The sequence below is a fragment of the Vicugna pacos genome, chromosome 7, assembly GCF_048564905.1.
Source record: "Vicugna pacos chromosome 7, VicPac4, whole genome shotgun sequence".
NCBI classification, from domain to species: Eukaryota; Metazoa; Chordata; class Mammalia; order Artiodactyla; family Camelidae; genus Vicugna; species Vicugna pacos.
The window spans coordinates 52,798,053-52,821,477 of NC_132993.1; the positions used below are offsets into that span (position 1 = coordinate 52,798,053).

At 36.8% G+C, this 23,425-nt stretch overlaps 1 protein-coding gene across 1 annotated transcript in view; it reads left to right on the top strand.

The window, feature by feature from the left end:
• DGKB (diacylglycerol kinase beta) overlaps positions 1–23,425 on the top strand; it is a 586,586-nt gene that overhangs the window by 159,380 nt on the left and 403,781 nt on the right. The window contains exons 7-12 of the mRNA XM_072964909.1: positions 168–217; positions 3,500–3,574; positions 6,569–6,688; positions 15,175–15,292; positions 17,852–17,940; positions 18,022–18,138. Of these exons, the coding sequence (XP_072821010.1) occupies positions 168–217; positions 3,500–3,574; positions 6,569–6,688; positions 15,175–15,292; positions 17,852–17,940; positions 18,022–18,138 (569 nt within the window). The remainder of the gene's footprint in view (positions 1–167; positions 218–3,499; positions 3,575–6,568; positions 6,689–15,174; positions 15,293–17,851; positions 17,941–18,021; positions 18,139–23,425) is intronic.

Consider the following 23,425-nt stretch of genomic DNA (forward strand, 5'->3'; position numbering starts at 1 on the left):
TCATTTTTAAAGCTTGAGAAATGATCCCACAGATAAATTGCTTTGAACAGGGAGAGGATTTAGCAGTATTTGTTTTCAACAGAAAATGAATTTTAAAGAATATGCCTTATTCTAGCATTGATCTTCCTTGCCCGTAACCTTGCTTCCAACACCTCTTTTGTTTCTAGTCATGTTTCGCCTCTACGACACGGATGGAAATGGCTTCCTGGACAGCTCGGTAATTTTTTTCTTCAAATTTTCTGTGAAAATTTCAAAGTAGTTTGTTCTGAAAAATGCAATGAATAAATTTATAGCTATTACCACAGAAGACACAATATAATTTCCATGCACTCACACAGCATTTTTATCATCTGACTTTCTGAGAGTTTTCTGAGGAAACTGTTAGGATTACAATTGTTCTGTTGAATAACTGTACTACAGAAAAGTGACACGGAAAGATAAAAAAAAAAAAAAAGAAAAACTTCTACCTTGCCTGAATAAAGCATAAGAGAAATAGGAGGCCATTGGTCTAGAAAGGGAACATATATATATATATATATATATATATATATATATATATATGTATGTATATATATATATGTATATGTGTGTGTGTGTGTGTATGTATATATATATCAGTGAAATTTGGCACTTAGGAAAATATTGAGAGTACAAGTAAAATTTAAAGGAATTATAAAATCAATTCAAACATTGTATTATTTTCCCATTGTTTAAAAGTATTCTTAGTCATATACGCTGTTGAACTAGGTAAACAGATTTAAAATTGCTTTGGCAAAATTCCCTTTTTAAAATGGCTCATCCAATTTTAAATGCAGCTTTCATTCTGTCTATAGTTTTAGTCTTAAAAATTAGTAGAAGGAAAATACCATCTCTATGATTTGACTGAAAGCAATAATTAAATCTTTATTTTGTTTGTATTGTAGGTAAATCATTGGCAGTTTTCAGACAGTAGTTAGACTCTTAGTTCTCAAATCAGAGGCTCACAGGTACATCCATCTCAGCTACCATCAAATGATCCCTATTCTGTTTAATGTTTTGCATATTATATCATTTTTGTTCTATGAAGGAAGAATAAGAATATTAACAAAGTAAGTGTCAAGGTATGGAAATTTTGAAGTACATAGGTACATTAAAAGCCAATATTTTGATACATTTAATATTGATTAAAACAGACATTATTTCTGATAATGAGTTTCTCTCATCATTGGATATACCTCCCCATGGCAGAATTCAGACTTTCACAAGCAAAGCGATGATCTTGGAGACTTTTTTTATGTAACACTGAGTAGCATAATGGTGCATTAGCTTCTCCAGAGAGAGGTGAAAATGTATAATTCCTACTCTAGGAAATGGCCACCTATCTGAATTGGTGCTGTGATTGTGGGATGTCTTATGTTAAAGTCTCTCTGATTTTTCACAGGCTATTATTTTTAAGTGCCTAGTAGTGTTCAGTTTTCCATCTAGGGGTATTAAGCCATAGGATACATTTGCTCACTTTCTGGTGGCATTTCACGGCTAGGAGTTCTGATTTCTTCTCCATATTTTAATATGCGTGTTGTAGCAAATTCTTACTACACTAATGCAAATTATGTTTTAGTATGGATCTGTTTTATTTAGTTTTCTTTTTAATTACATTAAAATAATGTTTCTTTACTAGGCTTTTAGCCATGGGTTGGCAGCTGATTTGAAAATTCAGTTTTCAAATCAGCCATTTTTTTTTGGTCTCTGGCCATTTTTTTGGTTAACATATAGTAGATTACTAGCAATATTTATAACTATACTTCCAATATTAAACACTGAGCTGAGGGTAAATAAGTTTGTTTATGATTCAGTTAGTCTTTTTTGTAACGAAAGGTCTAGTTTTTAATCTGTACGGTTTTCGCCACACAACTTACTGCCCTGGTATATTTCCTTCAATATCAGGTTGAAATTGCATCTTCATGTGTCATTTGTCTTTGAAATTGAAAGTTTTAGCTGTTCATATATTGGAGAAAGAAGAGAGGAAAATTAATACTTTGGAAAATGTTCGCTGTGTCTGATACTACTAGTTAATGTTTATTGTCCACTTGTGATATGCCAGATAAGATCAATGTATTTTATATAATAGCCTGTTTAATTTTGGCAACAGCTCTATGAACTAGGTACTATTAGAATATCCATTTTACTGTTTAGGAAACTGAGTCTTACAGAGGGCACATGCCCACACAGCAGTCACCAAAAGTAGTTTCCGCTCCTTGAAACACATCCAGAGGCTTCAGTCTTTCCAAACCACTACAAGCAAAAGTAAAGTAGGTGGAAGATTAGCCACACACACATGCGCGCACACACACACACACATGCTAGTTTCTAATTCCAAGGCTTGTTTTTAAAAATTTTTTTATCGGTAATAAGTAAACACATTTCTATTTGTATTGTTTTGGGGACAATGTGTGTTGTATAAATAACATTTTTGTGATGCATATGTGTTTTTTGGAGAAGAGGAGTGTAACTTTCATCAGTTTCTCACAGGTTCTATGACCTCCCAAAAGAAAACCATTTTTGCCATATTTCCTTCCTCATCCTACGTATATTAGCCACTTACTTTAGATCGGAGATTTGAGTATAATAATTTTTTATTAATATATTTTCAAGCCTTATTCTTTTATATTTTTTATATTTTCAAATGCAATGCTATAAAACACCACCTTTAATTATGTCATTGACTGACCACCCTTAAAATGATCAGCATTCACAAAGCATATTTAATCATTTCTGGAGATACAGAAAAATTTAAATATTAAATAAATCATTATAAAAATGTTTTAATTTATTTAGCCAAGCCATATATATTAACTAGCAGTTTCTCAAAGAGTTAACATTGAGCAGAACAATGTAAAACTTGAATCTAAAATTCATTCCCCTTGTAAAATAAACTCTATGTACACTTAGCCTTCAAACCTTGACCCTGAACACTCCTCTAGCCGAACAAATTATACCAGTAAATGGCTGGAACAGTTAATACGCGTTCTCAGTGTATCAGAATAATAATAAACCTCTCAGTTGCCCTCAAACACTTCCTTCCTCCCGTCCATACCTGTTTGCAAGCCACAGGGTCAGGATGCTTGGTGACTTGAAAATCACGTCTTGTGGAAATATGCATATGGCTACTTTCATCAGACACTGCTTTTCAAACAAAATTTTTCTTAAAAATCTTCTAGAAGAAAAAAAAATCCTTCTTTGTATAGCTGTGCCCTCTCCTGGTGACGATTTCTAGACAAAGTACAAAGTGAATTTGCTTCCTGGCTCCTCTTTCATGTGTTGTTACTTAGAGCTTTAAAGAGAAGAGGTAGATGTTTACTTATTTATATAAAATGCATCACATCACTCCTTCAGTTTCTGAGCGACCAGTTGAACAGAACAGTTCCTGTCAGTGAACGTTGAAGAACTTACTGAGACCTTGCATTCATTGTCCCTCCACCCACCCTGTTTCTCCCCCTTCCTCGCCCCCCCCCCCATCCAGGAGCTGGAAAACATCATCAGTCAGATGATGCACGTGGCCGAGTACCTGGAGTGGGACGTCACTGAGCTTAACCCAGTAGGTACATGAATGACTTAACTGGTGGCCGCCTTCTAGAAGGCCTCTGTCTCTTTTGTCTTTTTTGGAACTGTAATATATTACTGGCATTGATTTTATCTTTTGATAACTCTAAGTTACTATTTCGAATCAGTAGCCAAAGTGGATTCTGAACAGGAAAAGGCATATGTCATTTTCTGAAGCTCCTATCAATAGCTTTTGCTTTTCCTTCTCCTGGAAATTAATTTGAATGGTGGTCTTATGTACACGCAGGTGAATAGAAGCTGCTGAAGACATGGCTAATGCCATGCCATAAAAACCTCAGAGCTGACATGTTTTTTATGATCTCTATGATTTTCCTTATCTGGGAACAGCTAAAATAGTGACTCTAAAAGAGGATGAAGGTGATTAAGGAGATGATGATGGTGGTTTACGGAGCACAGTGCTCTGTGTTATCCTTTGTGTGTGTGTTAAGGCTCACAACTCTGTGAGGTAGGCACTGCTATTTTATTCATTTTACAGATGGTGAAACTGCCATCCCAAAATGTGAATGGTACTTACCCAAAGGTCTTCAGCTAGTTAAAGGGTGAGCCCGGAAATGCTAATCAGTTGTTTAAAGAAATAGTATCTAACAATGACTAGAAGCACATTTAAAAAAAACCTTCTTATTTTCAGTAGATTTATACCAAAGTTACAACATTATTCAAAGATGTATTAATCATACTTGATTAGAAACTTTGGCCACAGGTAGTGTTTTAGGGAGAGTTAACAAATGTTATTGATCTTAATTTCTCTTGGAAACGAACGAAGTTTAGCAAATTGCACATTAATTAAATAAATACAAGTCAGTTTTATTTAAATGGTTTACATTTTATATGAACTCAGAGAGCCTATTTAACCACAGAAATTCACATTTATGCAGTCAACAGAATGGTGATGGCATGATTAAGTGATGCAAGAGCCCTAATGGCATTCCCCTTGCTTTGCAAACTGATGGTGTTAAAGGGTAACCAAGTCGGCACTGTCTTCTAAAAGGAGGACGCATTCTTAGCTGGGATTAGGATTTTCTGAGGTTTAACTCTACCGTTTTTTTCTTTCTGTCTTTCTTTTTTATGTGGAAATGCACATTCTGTGACATAATGAATGGCAGTTACCATTAACAAAATTGTAGTTTACATATGGAATAACAAAGTAACATATATTTAATGCTAAGAATACCGCTTGATTCATTATAATACTGTTTTCACTGAAATCAAAGGACTTCTTATAAATTCTGCTGCCTTTTTTGGTTAGTTTAAAACAGCATTCTCCATCCTATTTAATGTAATACCTGTGAATAGAATCCATCTACCAATCAAGCCTCTTGTCCTCATTGGAGTAATACAGGGAAGGGGATCTTTTTCAGTCAGCCTTGAAAGCAGATGGAGGCAGCACCACATCACAACAGAAAGTGTTTGGTGGTGGGGACTTTGAGGAAGGGGAGATCTGGATGCTCTAAGGAAGGGAATAGTTGGTGGTCGGGCAGTCTAATGAGGACAAATATCCTTTGGAAAATACAAATGATAAACTATATCCCATCATTAGTCATTTGTGGCGGGTACTGAGAAGTCTGCTTCTTCTCTGGGTAGGATGGACAGTAGAGAGTCAAGATAAAAGACTTGCCTTGTGCACTGTGTTCGCTGCCATAGTAACTGCCTCCTGCTGCCTAATGATGCACCAGCTCTCCCCATTTTAAACGTACACATTTGCACATGTTGTCTGACTCCTGATGAGTTTGCATAAGTTAATAAAGAGAATTGTACTTTTGAGGTTGATAGCAGTTAGTAGGGGAGACAGAGATGTCCTAGGAGATCATCTGCCATTTTACCAAATTGTAAACAATTTTCCTTGTCTTTCATTTTGAGGATAATGAAATAATTATTTCAGCATCATTTTATTCCAAAGAGTCTTTTGCCCATGCCTCTAAAGAAGTTTGTTTTTATGAAGGAAAATAATCTGATTTTCAGATACTTCCTGAGGAAAGACACCAGTCAGCCAAGTTCAGGGATTTTTACAAACAACACTTCTGTCAACATATCAAATATTCCATTTATTGCACCTTTTCAAATTTTTGTTTTAATGCTCTCTGTATTTCTTTTTTCCCCCCCAAATTGATTAACACATCCATATTAGATTAAAATGGTGAGTTATTTTCTATTGGATTCTACCATGTTTGCCACTTTGGGTCCATTAGATGGGAGATGCTTCACCTTCCCAGCAGCCAAGGGTAATATGTTTAAGACGCAAACATAATTTCTGCTAATGTAACATGAACAACACCTATAGTACACTTACTATGTATACTACGGACTCTTCGAAGACACTGTATTCATGCATTTAATCTTCACAACAACCCTTTGAATTAACAACTAATATTAGCACTATACAGGCGAGAAATAGATGTATTACAAACACGTACCGCGGAGAACATTTTGGGACACACTGTGCAAGTCATCTTTAGAAAAGAAATCTAATCAAAAATGACTAGACTGTTTAACATGTTGGCTCTATTAAGTTATGATAGGCAATTAAAAGCAACTTAATTCCCCCACCCCACGCCACTTAGCAAAGAATTATTTCAGCTCTTTGCCATGAAGTTAATTTGTTCAGTCATTACCTGGCATATATTTGAATTAAAAAAAAAAACTAGAGAAAGCAATTAAAGCCACTTTTGTCCTTAAATTAAAGATATCTTCTTGTTAAAATTGTACCATTTGATGACAAAATACTAAAAAGTTGAGCAAGGATTTCTCAAAGTTGATCAATGTACGTAGTCACGTTGTAGAAGTCATAACAAAGCCACTGTATTCTCAATAATAGGGTTAACATTGTCCCAAGTTATCTAGCTATTTACCTCAACTCTCTACTTAGCAGCTAGTCACAGTTTATCTTAAGCAATTCAATGTAGTACTTTGTTGTATCATGTGACATTTATTTTATTGATGTATTTCAAGTTTTTCCTCATCTTCACTCCAGATCCTTCATGAAATGATGGAAGAAATTGACTATGATCATGATGGAACCGTCTCTCTGGAGGAATGGATTCAAGGAGGAATGACAACAATTCCACTTCTTGTGCTCCTGGGCTTAGAAAACGTAAGCATTTACACAGAGAGCATGGCCTGGTGTAGGGTTTTCTTTGACACATTTTGATTATAAATTGATCTGGTCATTTTCTACCGTTAAGTGTACAGTGAGTGCCCGGCCCTTCTAATGTGTATGCTACCGTGCACTTTAACAGTAACTCCTTGTGCAGGAACAGTTGCCATGAATAAATTGATTCATTTTAGGTATTAGCTTATTATTTAACACATAACTTCTCTCTTTAGTTTCCTGCTATTTAAAGTACAATCTAATTTTTAAAAATCTCAGCTGTCTCAGTTTATTTAATGCAAGAAACGCCCCAGTAGCATTGCATTCTGTGGTTCTTATGGTCTCCACCCATTTTGTAATCCCCGTCCCCATGAAGATCTGTTTTATTGATGATCAGATCAGTACTTGGAGGAGACGACTATATATCAAGATGATTGATAATATATATATATATATATATATATTTTTTTTTTAAAGCAGTCTCTCAAAATTCTTCCTTCTAAGTTTGTCGGTTTTCTTATATCAGTGCCTCCCGTCATGATTAAAACTGGTTTGGGAATAAAGTAGACCAACCTGAGATCAGAATTTGGTATGATAATGATTTTGAAACCAAATCTTGCTCCCCTAGTCTTGATGTGAATTTCAGTAACAGTTAAGTTAAAAATCCAATGAGTCAACACTAGATTTTTGTATCTAGCGTTAATAAAGAAGAATTAACTCTAACATGCATGTAGTAAAATATTTACTTAGATTCAAGGAGTTTTACTGATGGAAAGCACCACATGTAATATTTAGAGTTTTGAGATGCAAGAACACAGTGTCTGCTGCTTTGCTGCTGACCCCAAAACCTTTCATGCTGCTTCTTACCAGCAATAACAAGTTTTTTAGATTCAAGACTATACCTAAGTTATTCAAGACACCGAGATTTTTAAAAGTCAGTCCTCAGGAGATCTTGCAGCCTGTGTTTGTAAGACATGTGAGAGTATGTAAAAATATGTTTGTACATATTCACATAGGCGTTTGGGAATTTATAAATGGGCTTTGGGTCTGCAGAATTTGTCTCTGTTTTGCCTGGATCTTCACGTTCTTTTACATTCAGCTTAATCTTTACCCTTCATGAGGCCCATGGGATTTTAGACATGGTCAGAGGAAGGAAAAGAAAAATTACTAATAGATGATAAATCAGCGGAAATTACCCTTAAATAATTTATTAAAACAAAGATAATCAATATAGATCTCATTGTTAATAGATACATATTTCTACATTTTGAAAATTAATGAAGCAATGGTTTTTGTATTTAGTGTCCTTATACTGTGCATAACCTCTTATCTTTTTGTAATAACTGACTATATATCTATCATAAATATGGGTTTAACTTTTTAATATACCTTCTGACAAAAAACATATGTAAATCAGGCTGTTGGGAGAAAACTGACAAAATGTTAACTTTGTAAGGTTTGGTGTATATTCTGTCCTGAAAAATAGTTGACAAATGACTATTCAAGAAATTCTAACGATAATGGTTCCCTAAAAGGGAATTTTATATTTTTAAAGCTAACGTGTTTAAATTCTAAATCCTTATGGAAATTCTTGTTTGATAGAATGAGAGAATATGCAGGAATGAATAAGTCAGTCATTTGGTTGGACAGGCACGTGCAGAAATTGATACTTTTTAATGAAATATAGTCAGCTACAATGTGTCTATTTCTGGTGGATAGCACAATGTTTCAGTCATATATATATATACATGTATTCATCTTCATAAGGAATGGAGACTTAGTCATCTATATTTCAAGTATCACAAAAGGATTTGGAAGTATTAATGTTTTTCTTTGGAAAATAATGTTTAGAAAATTATTTACAGTTTTGTTCATAGATACAGATATTTTTGAAGTTATCAAAATAGCATGAGTAAACATAATCCACAGATCTTTTGGATTTAACTAAAAATATTTAAACAATTACCTCATCAGTTTCTAGTGTAGCAGTAACTGTTTCAATGGAATGATAATTTTTTCATTAGTATCAATCAGGTTAATGATACACAATTTACTTTCTATTCATTCTTAAGTTTATATTTTATGTTTTTAGTTAAGAGGTTCTTCCCCCCGCCACACCCCGAACCTAATAGGAGAAATCAGTATCGGATTTCAAAGTAACCGAAAGCTGTGTTCCAAAGCTGTCTTCCCAGTGATGACCACTAGATGGCAGGGCAACCTTGGTTAACTCCTGTAGGTCAACTTGCATATGAGATTAGAAGTTTCCTTTGTAAAGAACAATTCTGAGAGTAATATCACTTTTTCTTCACTTCTTGAAAAGATTATACCAATAATCGTTTTAAAATTACCTTTTAATAAAATAGATAAGCCATATAATTACGATCACAAAACCGAGCCTCTGTTTGTTAAAAACAGCTTTTTAAATCCCAGGCATCGTAAGTTTTTCACAAAGCAGGAATGAGACAGTGATAACTGAGCGATGAAGGCCCTCTTGTTGTAATTGAGACTTATTTCCTTTCCTGTAGGCAGTTAATGTGTTGTGTTATGTTATTACCTATACAGAATTTGATTCATGGTTCCATTGCCCCCCCCCCCCCCCACGCCCCACCTCCCACCTTTGCTTATCAGATTGGAAATCTAGAAGCTTTAGGTTGAATTCAGCCATTTATTATGGGGTCTGTCTTGTTATGTGGTCCTATATATTCTTGTCTGTTGTCAGTCACGAGCTCAGGGAGCTGATTCTAAGTAATGTTAAATACCCCAGTGTATTTGAAAGTGACTGGTGTAGTAGCCAGATTACACAGATGAAAATGTTGCCCTGCGAGAGCCATCCTCACTTGTGATGTAGCGCAAGGCAGTTGTAATTTTATTATAGTTCATTCTTCTCCGTCAACAGAGTTTTTGAAACTGTTTCAGTGCCAAAATCAGAAGTGTCTTTTGTCAGAACCTAATTCTTTATCAAATGCTAGAGAGTAAGAGTCATTTCCTTTCTCTTACAAGAAATCCTTCAAACTTTACGATCCTTGATCTGAAATGGTGTAACCTCTTACCATCTAAAGGAAAATTGAGAGTTGGGGTGGCATATGTGATTTTGATGACAATAAAAAAAATATGCCTGAGACTTTCTCATTCTTCCTCAGCATTCATCTCATTGAAAAATTACTTTTTTATAAAAATCTTAATTTTGAATGAAAATGTTTTTCTGTTTTAAATAACTGTATCTAACAATAGACTCTACTCTGGCAGTTTGCCAACTTTGTCTGTAAAAGGGCAGACAGTGAATAGTTGAGACTCTGTGGTACATCAGGTCTCTGTTGCAACACTAATCTGCTAGTTTAGTACAGAAGCAACCACAGACACTACTTAATGAAAGAACAATATTGTGTTCCAATAAAACTGTATTAACAAAAACAGATTATTGGCCAGATTTGACCCATAATTTGCTGATCCCTGATTTATTTTATCACTAATCTGTCACATGACAGACAATGAGTTTTAACTTGTTTTTAATTATTTTGGAAAATGAAATCTCATATCTTTTACGTAGCTCAGTTAGACCGCCCCAGCAAGACATGAGGACTAGTTAATTATATTATACTCTACTATAGTAGCAGTGCATTTCATCAAATTGACCTTCACCTTGGCTTGGTTATTAACTAACTAGATCATCTTGTGCCAGACAGTTATTTTCTCTGGACATATAAAAAGAAGTTAGTCAAGAGTATCCCTTTCTTTTTCTAACATTCTTTCAGTTCAAATGTTCTTTTTTCCTAGATAAATAAGATAATTAGTAATGTTCCAATTTCTGAAATCTGTCATCTTCTATCATTATTAGATTTTTCAAGGAAAATTACTAAATTCATATTATCATAAAAACAGGAATACATACTTCAATAGGAGACTGTCTTAAAATAAGGATACTTTAACTTCTTCTTTTTTTTTTGGTTTTTTGTTTTATGTTTAAGAACAGTCAGTTGCAATCTGTCAATTTCTAGTGAAGAGCACAATGTCCTAGTCATGAATATACCTACATTTATTCCATATATTCTTTTTCATTAAAGGTTACTACAGATACCTTAACTTGTTAGTATTAGATGGTCATGCCCACATCTGGTCTGTATGATTTTTGAATGAATACGTATTTTGATTTCACTATATGTGCTCACAAAATCCGATCTTTAATCCCTATGTGTTGTTTAAACTTTGCCATTGATTGAAATGTTTTAGGGCACTTTTTTGCCTGACTCAATACAGTAAAAGTAGTTGTTTGGTTTGCCTCCTGATTTCTGATATGAAATGTGTCCCTGATGAGTGTGGGGGAGGGTAGAAGGTGATGCATTCTTGATAGACTAAAAGCTGTATTTGGAAAACTGATGTTTCACATTTTATTTTTTAAAAACTGAATTTGGTTGAGTTGTTGTTCTGCTGTTTATACATTGCTCAGTCTAGAAAGGAGTTATGAAACTGGCTAAATCAGATAATTCTTGAGATGCCAGATAGGGCCATTCAAGGAAACTGACCATGTGATGTCACACACAGTTGAATAGGCATTTGGACCTGATGAATGTCAGGGTCTCAGCCTGACTTCAGAAAGTGGGGCCTGGAGATAAATAGTTGATTGCAGCTCCATTCAGAATTGTACAACTTCTCATTGCATTTTCTTTGCCTAGGACTAAACACTGCTCATTTTGTTGTCTGAAAGAGCAGTTTCTTTCATGTTGTTATTATTTCTGGGAGACCTTGAACAGAACAGGAAGGTGAATTAGTGGTGCTTATTATTTAATGAGTTGCGTTCATTTGCGACATTAGCTCTTCTATGTGTTATAAGTGATGTCAGTGGAAACAGGGGCCTGGCCAGGTGTGAGGACAGGAGCATTTCAGCTGTGACACCAGTGAAATTTCTCCTTGAGGTCTTTTAGGAAAAAAATGATTTTATTTATAACAGCCCTAGTTCACTTGACCCGTCTATGTGGTCTTGGAGGCATTTAGAGAAAAACTAAAACTTTTGAAAAATCACTGAGATAATGAAGTAGGTTTCAAAATTGTCCAAAGAGCGTTCTTCCCTTTGAAACCTCCCTTTGACACACAGAGGATGAGAAGACGAGGGGGAACCTGGGGCTCCATGACTGAAGGCTCCCCTGGGTTTCATGACACGTTTCTTTGACGTCAGCCCAGAACTGAACTGCTTCATGATAAAATGCAGTGTTTTCCAAGTAACAGGAATAAATGTTTATGAAGAATAATATCTGGCAATGAAAAAAATCAGGAGAACACAGTTTTTATGAAATAAAATGTTGTGAACCTCCAGACATCTTTCTCAGATCTTTTGGCTGAAGTGCTGGGACGTTACACAACCCAGCCCAGTGAGGGCAATAATATTTGCTGTTTATATAACACCAGTTTTCTGAGGAGCTAAACTGACTTCACAGGTATTGTATAATGAAACCTCACACCACGGCTCGGGTGAGGAAAGTGGGTACTTTGATTTTATTAGAAAGGAAAATAAGAAGAAAGGTGGAATGGATTATCCACATTTTCATCAGGAGCCAGGAATCCAGCCTTCCACATTTTCTCTTTATTCCTCTTTTATAAAAATGGATTCCCTTCTATGACAATAAATATTTATTTGTGATAGAAGTACTAATAGGACTATGTTCTACTGGCTGATAGAATATTGTGAGGGGCAGATTCTCCCCCTCCCCACTAACTTTGCCATCTAAATAAGACAAACAAGACAGGACATGAGACTACAGCGCGTCGGAGTGTAATTTGCACTGCTGAGAAATAGTTGGCTCCTGGTTTCAATTTCTTGAAGTCACATACATATTTCATCCTTTGCATATTTTGGCGATGTATCCGGCTAAGAGCTATAAAGCGATTTAATTTGTTTTTTTGGTAAAGCATTTTCTGTCTGGGTAATGGATTTGTACATCAGTGGCAGCCTGTAACATGGCTAAGTGTTCTGATTGACAGAACACCCACGTTCAGACTTGTTTATCTTTTGATAAGGAAAATGCCAGCTAACTTAGTCCATATGTGCTCTTCCACAGGATGGGGCTTATTCACATGTAATGGACACTCAGTTAAAAATAAAATGACAAGGATTAGGAGAACAGTCATCCACATGAAAATTAAATTTTCTTTTTTCTCTTACACGTCAACACTAAAAAATTAAATTAATTAAACAATGCTTAAAGCTAACTTGCAGTGTATTTTTAAAGAGTGAACCTCCTTACCTAAACTTTTAACATCAGGGTGCCTTTTTCTTGCATGAATGAATAGAAATTTAAAAATCTAGACAGTTTGGGAAATACAGCAAAATTAAACAAATGTATAAAGTATGCCATTCACATAATAAAGATATTAGAAATCTTACGACTCAGCTAAACTGGAACTGGCTTCAGAAACTACTAGAAAACCTATGTCTTAAGTTTTGAAAAAAAAATTGCAACACCAATGTCTTCGGACAGCCTCCCCACAGCACGTTCTGTGTAAGGGATTTAGTTGAGAACTTGTTAGTCCTTTTTCAGAAAAATGAAGCTGAACATTATCAAGAGCCGTGAAGGGGCTGAGAGGTACTGTACCGGCAGGTGGACAGGCTGGCATGCCACAGGTTCATAGCCGCCGGCAGAGGACATGAGCACCTGGGTCAGCAGCAAAGACTTGTTTACTCACAGCAAAGAAGTGGTAGTCGCGTCACATCTGAGCCGGGGCTCCTGGCCCATGAAGTCTCTTAGGGGCGATGGAGAGGGACCCAAGTAATGGCTGTGCACAGCGTCAGGTTTCGGAACCCCTGGCTTGGGGAAACTAAACCTTTTATAATATGCAGTAGACAAACCTGCCTAACCTTTGGTTCAAAAGGAGAGATTCTTTTTATGATATAGACAGTAAGCAAACCCATCCTCTCCTCTGGAGGGAGACACATCTCTATTGTTCAAGGCTCTGTGTAATTCAGACATCTTTGAAAAGATAGCCTGGAAAAAAAAGACAGCTCTTCTGCTTACAAAATGTGCAGAAATTCAAGAGACCCAGGGAGAATGATCTCCCAGGAAGCATTTTCATTAATGTTTCATATTATGATGCAAATTTGACATTTCTGGTTCTAATGTAAGATTTAGTTACTATGGATTTAATTGGGCGCTTTAGATCCGGTGGTTTTATCTCTTGACTGGGAGTAGGAAAATGTGGTTAGGAAGTATTATTACTACTATTTTATTATCAAGAGAAACAAGATGATCTGGACATGTTTATCTTGCCCCTGTACCCCAGAATTTGTGTTAGCTCCCCAGCACATAATAGGTGCTCAAAAAATTAATTAGGTCATTGTGTTCTAAGAAATATGGCAACTTGTATAACCTGAAAAACTCTGGCCAGTAATGGTTTCTATACAATACAAATAAATGATGTCTGAAATTAATCTGAGTTTGATATAATTTGGTGAGTGATGTACAAGGACTACATGTTAATACAGAAAACGATGATAACAAAAGTAATGATATATAATAACTTCATTTATTATCTTGACCTCCTTGTAAGGGATTCACGAGATTCAAAAGCATCATATTATTTCATTTTACTTCAATGTTGAACAATGCAGATGGAAGTAAGTGCCTGCTGCGGAGTAGCTATTAGGATGTTATGTAGGATTTTACTTAGAAGAATAAGTAATAATTACAGTTGTTTTGTTAGAATGTGAATTAATTAAACCCAAGGTTTTATTGTGGCAAATAACTAGAATGATTGTTATAAATAAGCACAATAATAGAATTTTAATATTGTTTCCATCTTTTTATAAGATTAAAGTATTTTGCAAAGGAGGAGCAAACAAAATGATAATGTAATTTGACACTTCAAAAAGTTTATTTTTAAAAATTTGCTATATGAGACATACAAAATATACTGACATAAATCATAACATATAAGGAATCCCTCCACTGAAGCCTTACTTAGACTAGCACCAGTGACTTACCTTTAGGTGTTATTTTCCCATCCCATCCCTCTGCCTCCTTCTAAGATCTAACCACCATATGAAATTTGCATATTTCTGCAATTAAGCAAGGGTTAATATTCTATCCAGGTTTTCCTTTCTCAAAATCTTCCACTGAAGAGTATTTCCTCTTTCTTTATTCATGTATTTGTTTATGGGATCATGCGGAAGGTAAGGTATACCAAGGTGAGGCAGGCACATCTCTGTTCTTGTGAGTCCTCAGCGTGGCCGGTCACGGTGATGGTTTGGGGCATGCTGTTGAACTGCTGACATTAGGCAAGAATTTGTGGGTTGCCATAGCACCCGAGATCTGTTAGCAGGATCGCGTTCCACCAGAGCACATGTGTTTTTCTAGACTCCGTGGCGATCTTGGAGAAAGTCAGGGATGAAATAACAGATTGTCTTCAAATGCTTCAGTCCAGCTCTGAATTTTGTTGGCACTTCCCTAGCCCACTGTTTATTTCATTAAGTGAAATCTGTTTCTCTTAAACGGCCCGTGCAGAACGTGAAGGATGACGGCCAGCATGTGTGGCGACTCAAGCACTTTAACAAACCCGCCTACTGCAACCTTTGCCTGAACATGCTGATCGGCGTGGGGAAGCAGGGCCTCTGCTGCTCCTGTGAGTATGTTTGCTTTGCCCGGACATCATCCTCTCCGGTGTGGAGAGGGTGATCTCATGGAATCGCCCTGTTTGTACATGGACTTAAGACATAATCCTGACCCTTCCTGAACTTAAGATTTATGTTTCCCACTGCAGTATGTCTCTGAAGGTTTAGATCAGAGTAGTTTGAACTTTCTTCAGTTTTGGGAAACTCTCTCTTTGACAAAGAAGTACGGACATTTTCCAGTTCATTAGCCAGTTTTGTCCCACTGTAGTTTAATTTATTTATAATTCCCATTTCTTCTGGGATCATTATGAAGATAGCCTCTGGTCTCTTGTATTTCTAGCTTACTTTTTTTTTTTTTGTCCTTTTTTCCTCTAAGTTAATCTCTTAATTCACATTGTCTTCCTATAATGAGCCAATCCCTTTAAGTCTTTTAGAAATAAGTATTGATTTATCAGTTTACATTCATGTTAAGAAATCACAGGAATAGAAGCTAGTCTTATACCTCAGGCATGTGATGTTTAATGCTATCAGGACAAAACTCTTCACAGATGGTTAATGGATATTGGAACCCAGAGCATTGCCAGTTCATGAATTGTGGCCATTATTTTCATTTCAGTACATGCATTTTTTCAATTTTTATTTTATTCTGTTGAGAACTGCCCATTACAATTGTCTGATAGTGTATGTAACAGTTTATAAAAGTCACCTAAGCTTTTTTAAATAAACAGCACGTCAGCCTAAGGAACTTTTAAATCCCTTGATATCCCTGTTAAAACAGAGGAAATACTGAGTCCTTCTCACCGAAGTGTGACATTCTCTTTTGTCCAGCAATTTGTCCATCCACTCCCTTTTCTCCAGTGTATGGAGTTACTGAAACTGGCGAGTTTATTAGACACATCCTATTTCTGTGCATTTATATTACACCTAATTTCTTACATGGCTTCCATGTGATATGTACCTTTGAGATGTTAGTTTTAGCTAGCAGCTCCTCTGATAACATATTTGAGAGTTATCTTTCTCTCAGATACACCACTTGACATCAAAAATCATGTTTTAGTGCCACTTGTAAGTGATTTCTTAAGTGTTTAAGGATTTTAATAAAGTTCTATGTAGTTTCCTTGTGTGACTTCAGAGGGCAGTTTCTGGTGGCCACATTTAAAAGGCTAGTTACACGAGAACATTCTCCATGTACAAAGGAAGTAACTTATTTTTAAAGTTTTATTATTTTTAAGGGAAAAAAATTCATGGTACATTCTGTTGATGGGAGCTTATGAAACAAAATGATAACTCTCTAATAATGTTGAGTGGTGTCATACAGAATGAGAATTATGCTCACAAATTTAACTGACTGAGGTAGCGTAGATGCATTCAACGTTATTGCCAATATGGAAGAGAAAAGAAAGTACCTTTCTTCCTCAGTGTTGCCAAAGGAAATCACAGATGTGGCTATTTGGGAAGAGTTTTACTGTATAAATATCATGTGGATTTGGTATTTTTTATTCTAATTTCATGCAGTGACTAATTTTTGTTTGATTGGGAGAGCTACCTGGTTTTTTTTTAACAACAATATAACATTTTTTATTGATTTATAATCACTTTACAATGTTGTGTCAAATTCCAGTGTAGAGCACAATTTTTCAGTTATACATGAACATATATATATTCGTTGTTACATTTTTTTTCTCTGTGAGCTACCATAAGATCTTGTGTATATTGTTTTTTGTTTATTTTTATTCTTAGTGCATTTAGAACTCTTTTGTTTCGAATCAGCATTTTATTAAAGAACATCTGTATATGACCCTAAGTTATATTCAGAATTAACCCATGAAATAATTTGAAGATGCTTTAAAGTGTGTGTATTGGCTTTATGTCATTTTTAATATATATGTATCTGTGTATGTATATACATATATACACAAATGCCTATGTTCGTATATGTGTATATATACATATTTGCACATACATATAAAAATTTACGTATATATATCTCATATGCTGCCCAGGAAAGGTTGTTCCTTTTGGACAAACATGATGACAAGATGGAATGGACTTGTACTGAACGCCTGGCATGTATGATCAAATCTATTCTCTGAAAATAGACTAATCAGCCATTTAAGGTTTAGATAAATCAATAGACAAAATTGCATAAGCTCGTGGGCTTTTATTCCCATGACTGCCAGCTGCTCTCATGCCTATACTTTGTAAGACATAGATCTCTTCCTTCTAGCAAATGACACCCAGCCATTTGGCAGTCATCAATTTGTCTTTAATATTTTTGTCATCTGGGAATTATTGCGAAAAATTTGAGTGGGGCCTGATTTAATCAAGCACTTCCTGCTCTGCCGTGACAGAGGAGCCTTGGTTTTTCACATGCATAATATTTCCTGTGCTAATTGGCTTTTGTATTCCACGGTCCAAACAGTCGACCTGGACTTTCCCTTGATGTGGCTGATGGGATTGATTAGGGACCAGTGGAGACAAGATGAGCTTCTGTTAACGTCATCCTTTCTCTGTAAAACTGCAGTCAGGACCGGGATTAGCTCGCAACTTGTGTACCTGTTTCCTTTCAGTTTGCAAGTACACGGTGCACGAGCGCTGCGTGGCCAGAGCGCCTCCTTCTTGCATCAAGACTTACGTGAAGTCCAAGAAGAACACGGACGTAAGTGTGCGGCATGCTTGCGCTCTGAGGGGGGTGTGGACGGACGTCCCCTCTGACCGTGGCGCTCTTGTCCTGTTCTAGGTGATGCATCATTACTGGGTTGAAGGCAACTGCCCGACCAAGTGTGACAAGTGCCACAAAACGGTGAAGTGTTACCAGGGCCTGACAGGACTGCACTGCGTGTGGTGTCAGATCACAGTGAGTAACGGCGGAGGAGACACCTCCGGCCTTCATGCGCAGTGAAGGCAGCGTAACCCGTGTTCTCCGAGAGCCCCAGCGCAGAAGGGCGGCCTGAATTCTAGACTGAGTCCAGGCTAGCACGGAATCACGGAGGCTTCTTCTCTCATCTGTGGCTGCCAATGGGATAAGGGTCAGAGTCCAGATTTGTCCTCGTAGAATCCGGAGTTTTAGAGCTGGTGACAGCCTCAGAGATTATTGCACCGCGGGGAGGCTTTCAGACCGGGCGCTGTGGCGTTCTGGGACTTGCCGGGGAGGCAGGCCGACTCCGTGACTGTAGTGGTGCCTGGGGAGGGCTCAGCTGCCCCTCCGCCCCGCAGCACTATTTCGGTAGAGTTTTCTATTGCACGTGTTGTAAATTTATTTTGATCACAGAATCTCTGAGCTTAAAGAGGGGGAAAAAAAGGAATAATGTGATCCAAAGACTTAATTGTATAGTGAAGATACTAAGAGCAAGGAAATCTAAACACATCGTCGGTGACCACGTGGCTAGGCAGAGATGCAAGAGGGTCCATATTTCAATTCTTGAGGCTTCCTGAAAACTCACTTTACTCTTCCTCACCACATGTTGTTGCCTTGCTCCTTTAGTTAAATCGTAAAGTGAGGCATGAGAGGTATGGACGTAAACTCTACTTACTCATGGCATTGACAGTCCTGAAAGAAGAGATCACTTGGCCTTCCCTGGGTGACTTTAGCATCCCACCTGGCTCACATGATTGTCACAGGTGCTTCAGATAACTTCTGGAATAAATGCAGTTGTTAGATGGTACCTCTAATGTTTCATGTTTTATTTCTGGAACTTAATTAGAATACACATTTTCAAGAATAGCTATTTTTTTTTACATTTTTATACAAAAACCTTTAAAGGGCTGAATTTTTTTCCCCTTTTGGTTTTGCTTTCTTTTTACAACTCCTGTATGACTCATCTTGTTACTAGGACAAATTGTTCTTGCTTTTGTGAGAATGAAGCAGTAGGGAGCACTGTTTGAGTGAAGCAAATAAGTTTCTCTGTAGTGCCCCTCAGTACCCCTCCCAGCACACACACCGTTTAAAAAACTTTCTTTACACACACACACACACACACACAGAGGATAATGAGAAAAACAAACTGTGACTTGCATTTGAAAAGTACAATTAAGTACTTTTTTTAAATGAACACATTTTCTTCAATCATTTTCAGCTATTCCTCGGTTAAATTATATTTACACTTGAAATTTCCTCAATTATGAAAGACAGTTTTATTTTTTGAAGTGTTTGGTTATTATAATAAAATGTCTAACAATGATTTAAATTACACATATGAACTACCTAAACATATTGAGTTCTCAGTTTTAAGAAGGCCACAACTATTTCATTTTGTAAGAAATTTGTGCATGTTAAAAAGTATTAGTTTTCTTTTTTTCTTGCTAAACATTTATAAAAATTTAGTTTTTGTTTCAGATCTTGTAGGAGCCTTTTCCTCTTACTTTCCCCACAAAGTGCATCTTTCATTTCTTATATCTTTACTTTAACATAAAGTGAAATTAGAGAATATCAAAATTATCTCTTGATTTTCAGGTTATTTCCTCATCCTTCATATATTTCAAATGTAATGTTTAGATTTGTTATTTTTCTTTCCTTTTTCATTTCTTGAAAAAAAGACAATTTAGTATTTAGTGTTTGAAGAGTCTAAAATATACATTTCTGCCTTCCTAATACAATAGCTTTTAGAGATTCTAGAACTTTCTTGGACTCCTCTCCTCCTTTCCCCATTTGAGCTCTATGGAGTATGCCTTCTGCCCTTTTCATTCTATGGGAATCATTCTCCTCAAAGTTACCATTGCTGATGGACTCATACTGATACTCGGAACATCTTGAAATGTTTTTCTTGCCTTATATTTCATTTTGTTTTTCTTGTTTTCTTTCTTTTGTTTTAGCAGTTCCTCTCATTGTGACTCCAAAATCTGCATTTCTAGCCCAAGCACTCTTCAGTGACACATTTCTATTTGGTCTTGATCCTTGACCCGAGAGTTGTAGGAAATTAGGCCCTTCCTTTTATAGGATGGAAGGTGCCGCCTCTGAATAAACTATGCTTTTTGAAATCCAAGGATTTCACGTCCAATTCAGTTCAGACCACATGCCACTAAAATCTTATTCCTAGCAAAGGGTAAATGTATACACGAAGATGACTCTATTTGTCACCATGGCAAAGCACAATATAAACGGCAAATGCCTTTAAGTCCCAAGTTCTGCTCAAGACGCAGACTCACCAGGGAGCAGATCGGGGGAAAGTGGCTGCCCTCTCGCTCCGCTCTCCCAGCTGCTGGCTGACTTCCACCTTTTAGCTGTAAACCGTCATCTCCAGGGGTCCTCTAGGTGTTGGGTTCATGGAACAAGACTTGAAATCTTTCAAAAAGTCCCTATGTATCCAGAAAAAAACATATGTAGCCTTCTCAAAAGTAACCTCAGCCTCTGTGCACTCTGGGATTGTTAACGCTGAGCAGCTATAAGAATTCACTTATAGATGTACTGATTGTGTGTCTGGGTTAAACAATATATTTCCCTCAGAACAGTTGCATATTTGGTATAATCTCTACTTTCTTCTTGAACCATTGTATGAAAATTTTAGTATAAAGTTGTCCTACTCTTGACTGACACTCCCCTACACTACTGGTTGCCTTTAAACAGACTGACTCTACTTTCTTATGTCTTTATGCTTCTTGGAAAGTGCTATTAATATAGCAAAAAGCTAGCAGAAGTGAAGGTGATGGAATCTGCGGCACCATCAGTGCTGGGCTTTAGGAAAGCCCATCTGAACAGAGTCCACGAGGAACAGGTTGCAGAGAGAAACAAAGAGAATGCAAGCTGGCTTTATTTCACTGGTTTCCCAAATGCCATCACTTCCTTTATACGTGTGACTTCTGGAAATGGCTTGAGTCTGATAAGTTAGATTGATTAGATTTTTTTTTTTTAAAAGGAGGCAATGGGTATTGAACCCAGGACCTTGTGAAAGCTAAGCATGCCCTCTACCAATGAGCTATACCCTCCCCGCCAAGAATGAGCAGATTCTTAAGAATGTCTCTGTCCAACAACTAGTCTGGTAGCTGTGCATTCATTGGCCCGGTATGTAAAAAGTGTTGGCCAGTTTCCTCATTTGTAGAATGGGCTTAATGTTACCTATCTTGTAGGATTGTTATAAGAATTAATTTAAAAAATCTGTCTAGATATGTTTAGTGCAGGACCTCATACGTAACAGTGCTCAGTCACTGACATTTATTACTATAGTGAAGGCTAGGTAAAATGTCATGTGGGGGCACAAAACCACACCCCTGGCTCACAGAGGGCACTCATGAATATCGCTCGTGCCATCCCTCTCTCAATTCTGGAATGATCTGTAGTTGCCTCATCTAAGAATAGCGCCTGGGTGTTCTAAAAGCATCCAGAACCGTGTGGTCCTACATATCACTGAATCCTAGACGGAGCTGATTGATTTATATTCACAAAGAACAGCTCTTCCCACCCTCTCTTTTCTATCAGACATGGAATGCATGCTTTGCATGGCTCGCAGTCATTGGAACTAGAGTTCGAAATCAATTTCTTTCATCCTTGTCTTTCACCTTCATCTCACATATTCAATCTACCACTGAGCCTTTAAATTTCCTCCTTAAAATATCTCCCTCAGATTTGAGTTTTTGTCTTCACCATTCACAGCCCAAGTGCAAGCTCTTAGCACCTCTTAACTAGATTAGAGGCAGAGCTCTTGGCTCATGTCCCTGACAGAAGGTACTTTTCCTATAACGCAGGCTGTAACCCACCTCCAGAGTCATCTTCTGAAAATACTAGTTTGTTATCATATGCCACCTTCAGCAACCTGTAATAGTTCTGTGGTGATAAATGCAGCCTTCGCTGCTTCCTACCTCAGTCTAGTTTTCAGTTCCCCAAGTACCAGACCCAAACCTGAGCACACGACACGTGTAACACCCCCCTCTGTGCCCAGCCCCCGCTGCAGCAGTGTGCATCTCTTGGCCGGCCGCTGGGACAGTCATGCTTCTTTCCTGTTGTTTTACTCCTTCTTAGTGCCGTGAGTGCACCCACCTTAAATTCTAACTACACCTCAAGAACCAAATTAAGTTCCATATCTTCCTTGAAATTTTCCTTGACACTAATACTTCCTTTTTCGGAATACTTTCTCTTCTGTATTCCACACCAAAGGAAGGACGGGAATGCTGTCCAGCAGTGTCCTGTCTACATGCTCACATGGTCTACACTGCTAGATGATGTTCTCATTCAGCTCCGAGTCCAGTGTACACATTTTTTCCTAAATTCTTGATTGAGTGTTGAGTTTAGAGGCGGTCCTCAATAATTTCACCTGAATGACTGATATACTATTCTTCCTGCTCAATAGTGAATTTTAAGTGCATGATTTAAATTGTTTTTAATCATTCTGTGATACTCAGATCTGCGTCAGATTTACAAGCATAGATGAATACTTAAAGATTAAAACAAAGTCAACACCCCTATTCCGTCAGTATTTCTGGCTTCTTGATTTTGCACTGTTTTGCCATCTTGTAGATATAAAGTTAGGCTCTTAGAACTGAGTTTTATCTCCTTTTGCAAATCTAGCCGTTTGAAAAAACCAGAAAACCCAAGGGATAAAGTGGGAGTTTGAGACTTGCAGATACTAACTACTGTATATAAAATAGATAAACAGCAAGTTTATATACTTTATAGCACAGGGAACCATATTCAATATCTTATAGAGACCTACAATGAAAAAGAATATAAAAATGAGCATAGGTACATATGTATGTATTGTGTATGTGTGTATGTGTGTATGTATATATGACTGAACTGTTATGCTGTACACCAGAACCTGACACAACAACATTGTAACACAAACTGATTATACATCAATTAAAAAAAAAAAGAAAAATAGAAAAATTCTAAGTAAGAGCAATGTAAACTGTCTTCTAACATTTAGGCAGCCACTTTGCTGTGTTTTATCATTCGGTCAGCAGGCCTGGGTATCTTCATTGGTTCTCTCTTTCTCCACTCGCTTACATTCCCTGATCCTTAAGATCCCACTGTTTGTACCTGCTCATTTCTGCCATGAACGTGTTTTCTTGATGTTCCATTTAAAACATGTTATCATTTGTTCCTAGTTGTGGTAAAATGTCCCTGGTCAGGCAGGACCCTCCAGGATAGGAAGGTGACGTGTTTCAGTTGAGTTTGGCAAAAGAAAGCCTGTATGATGGCTGTGAATTATTTA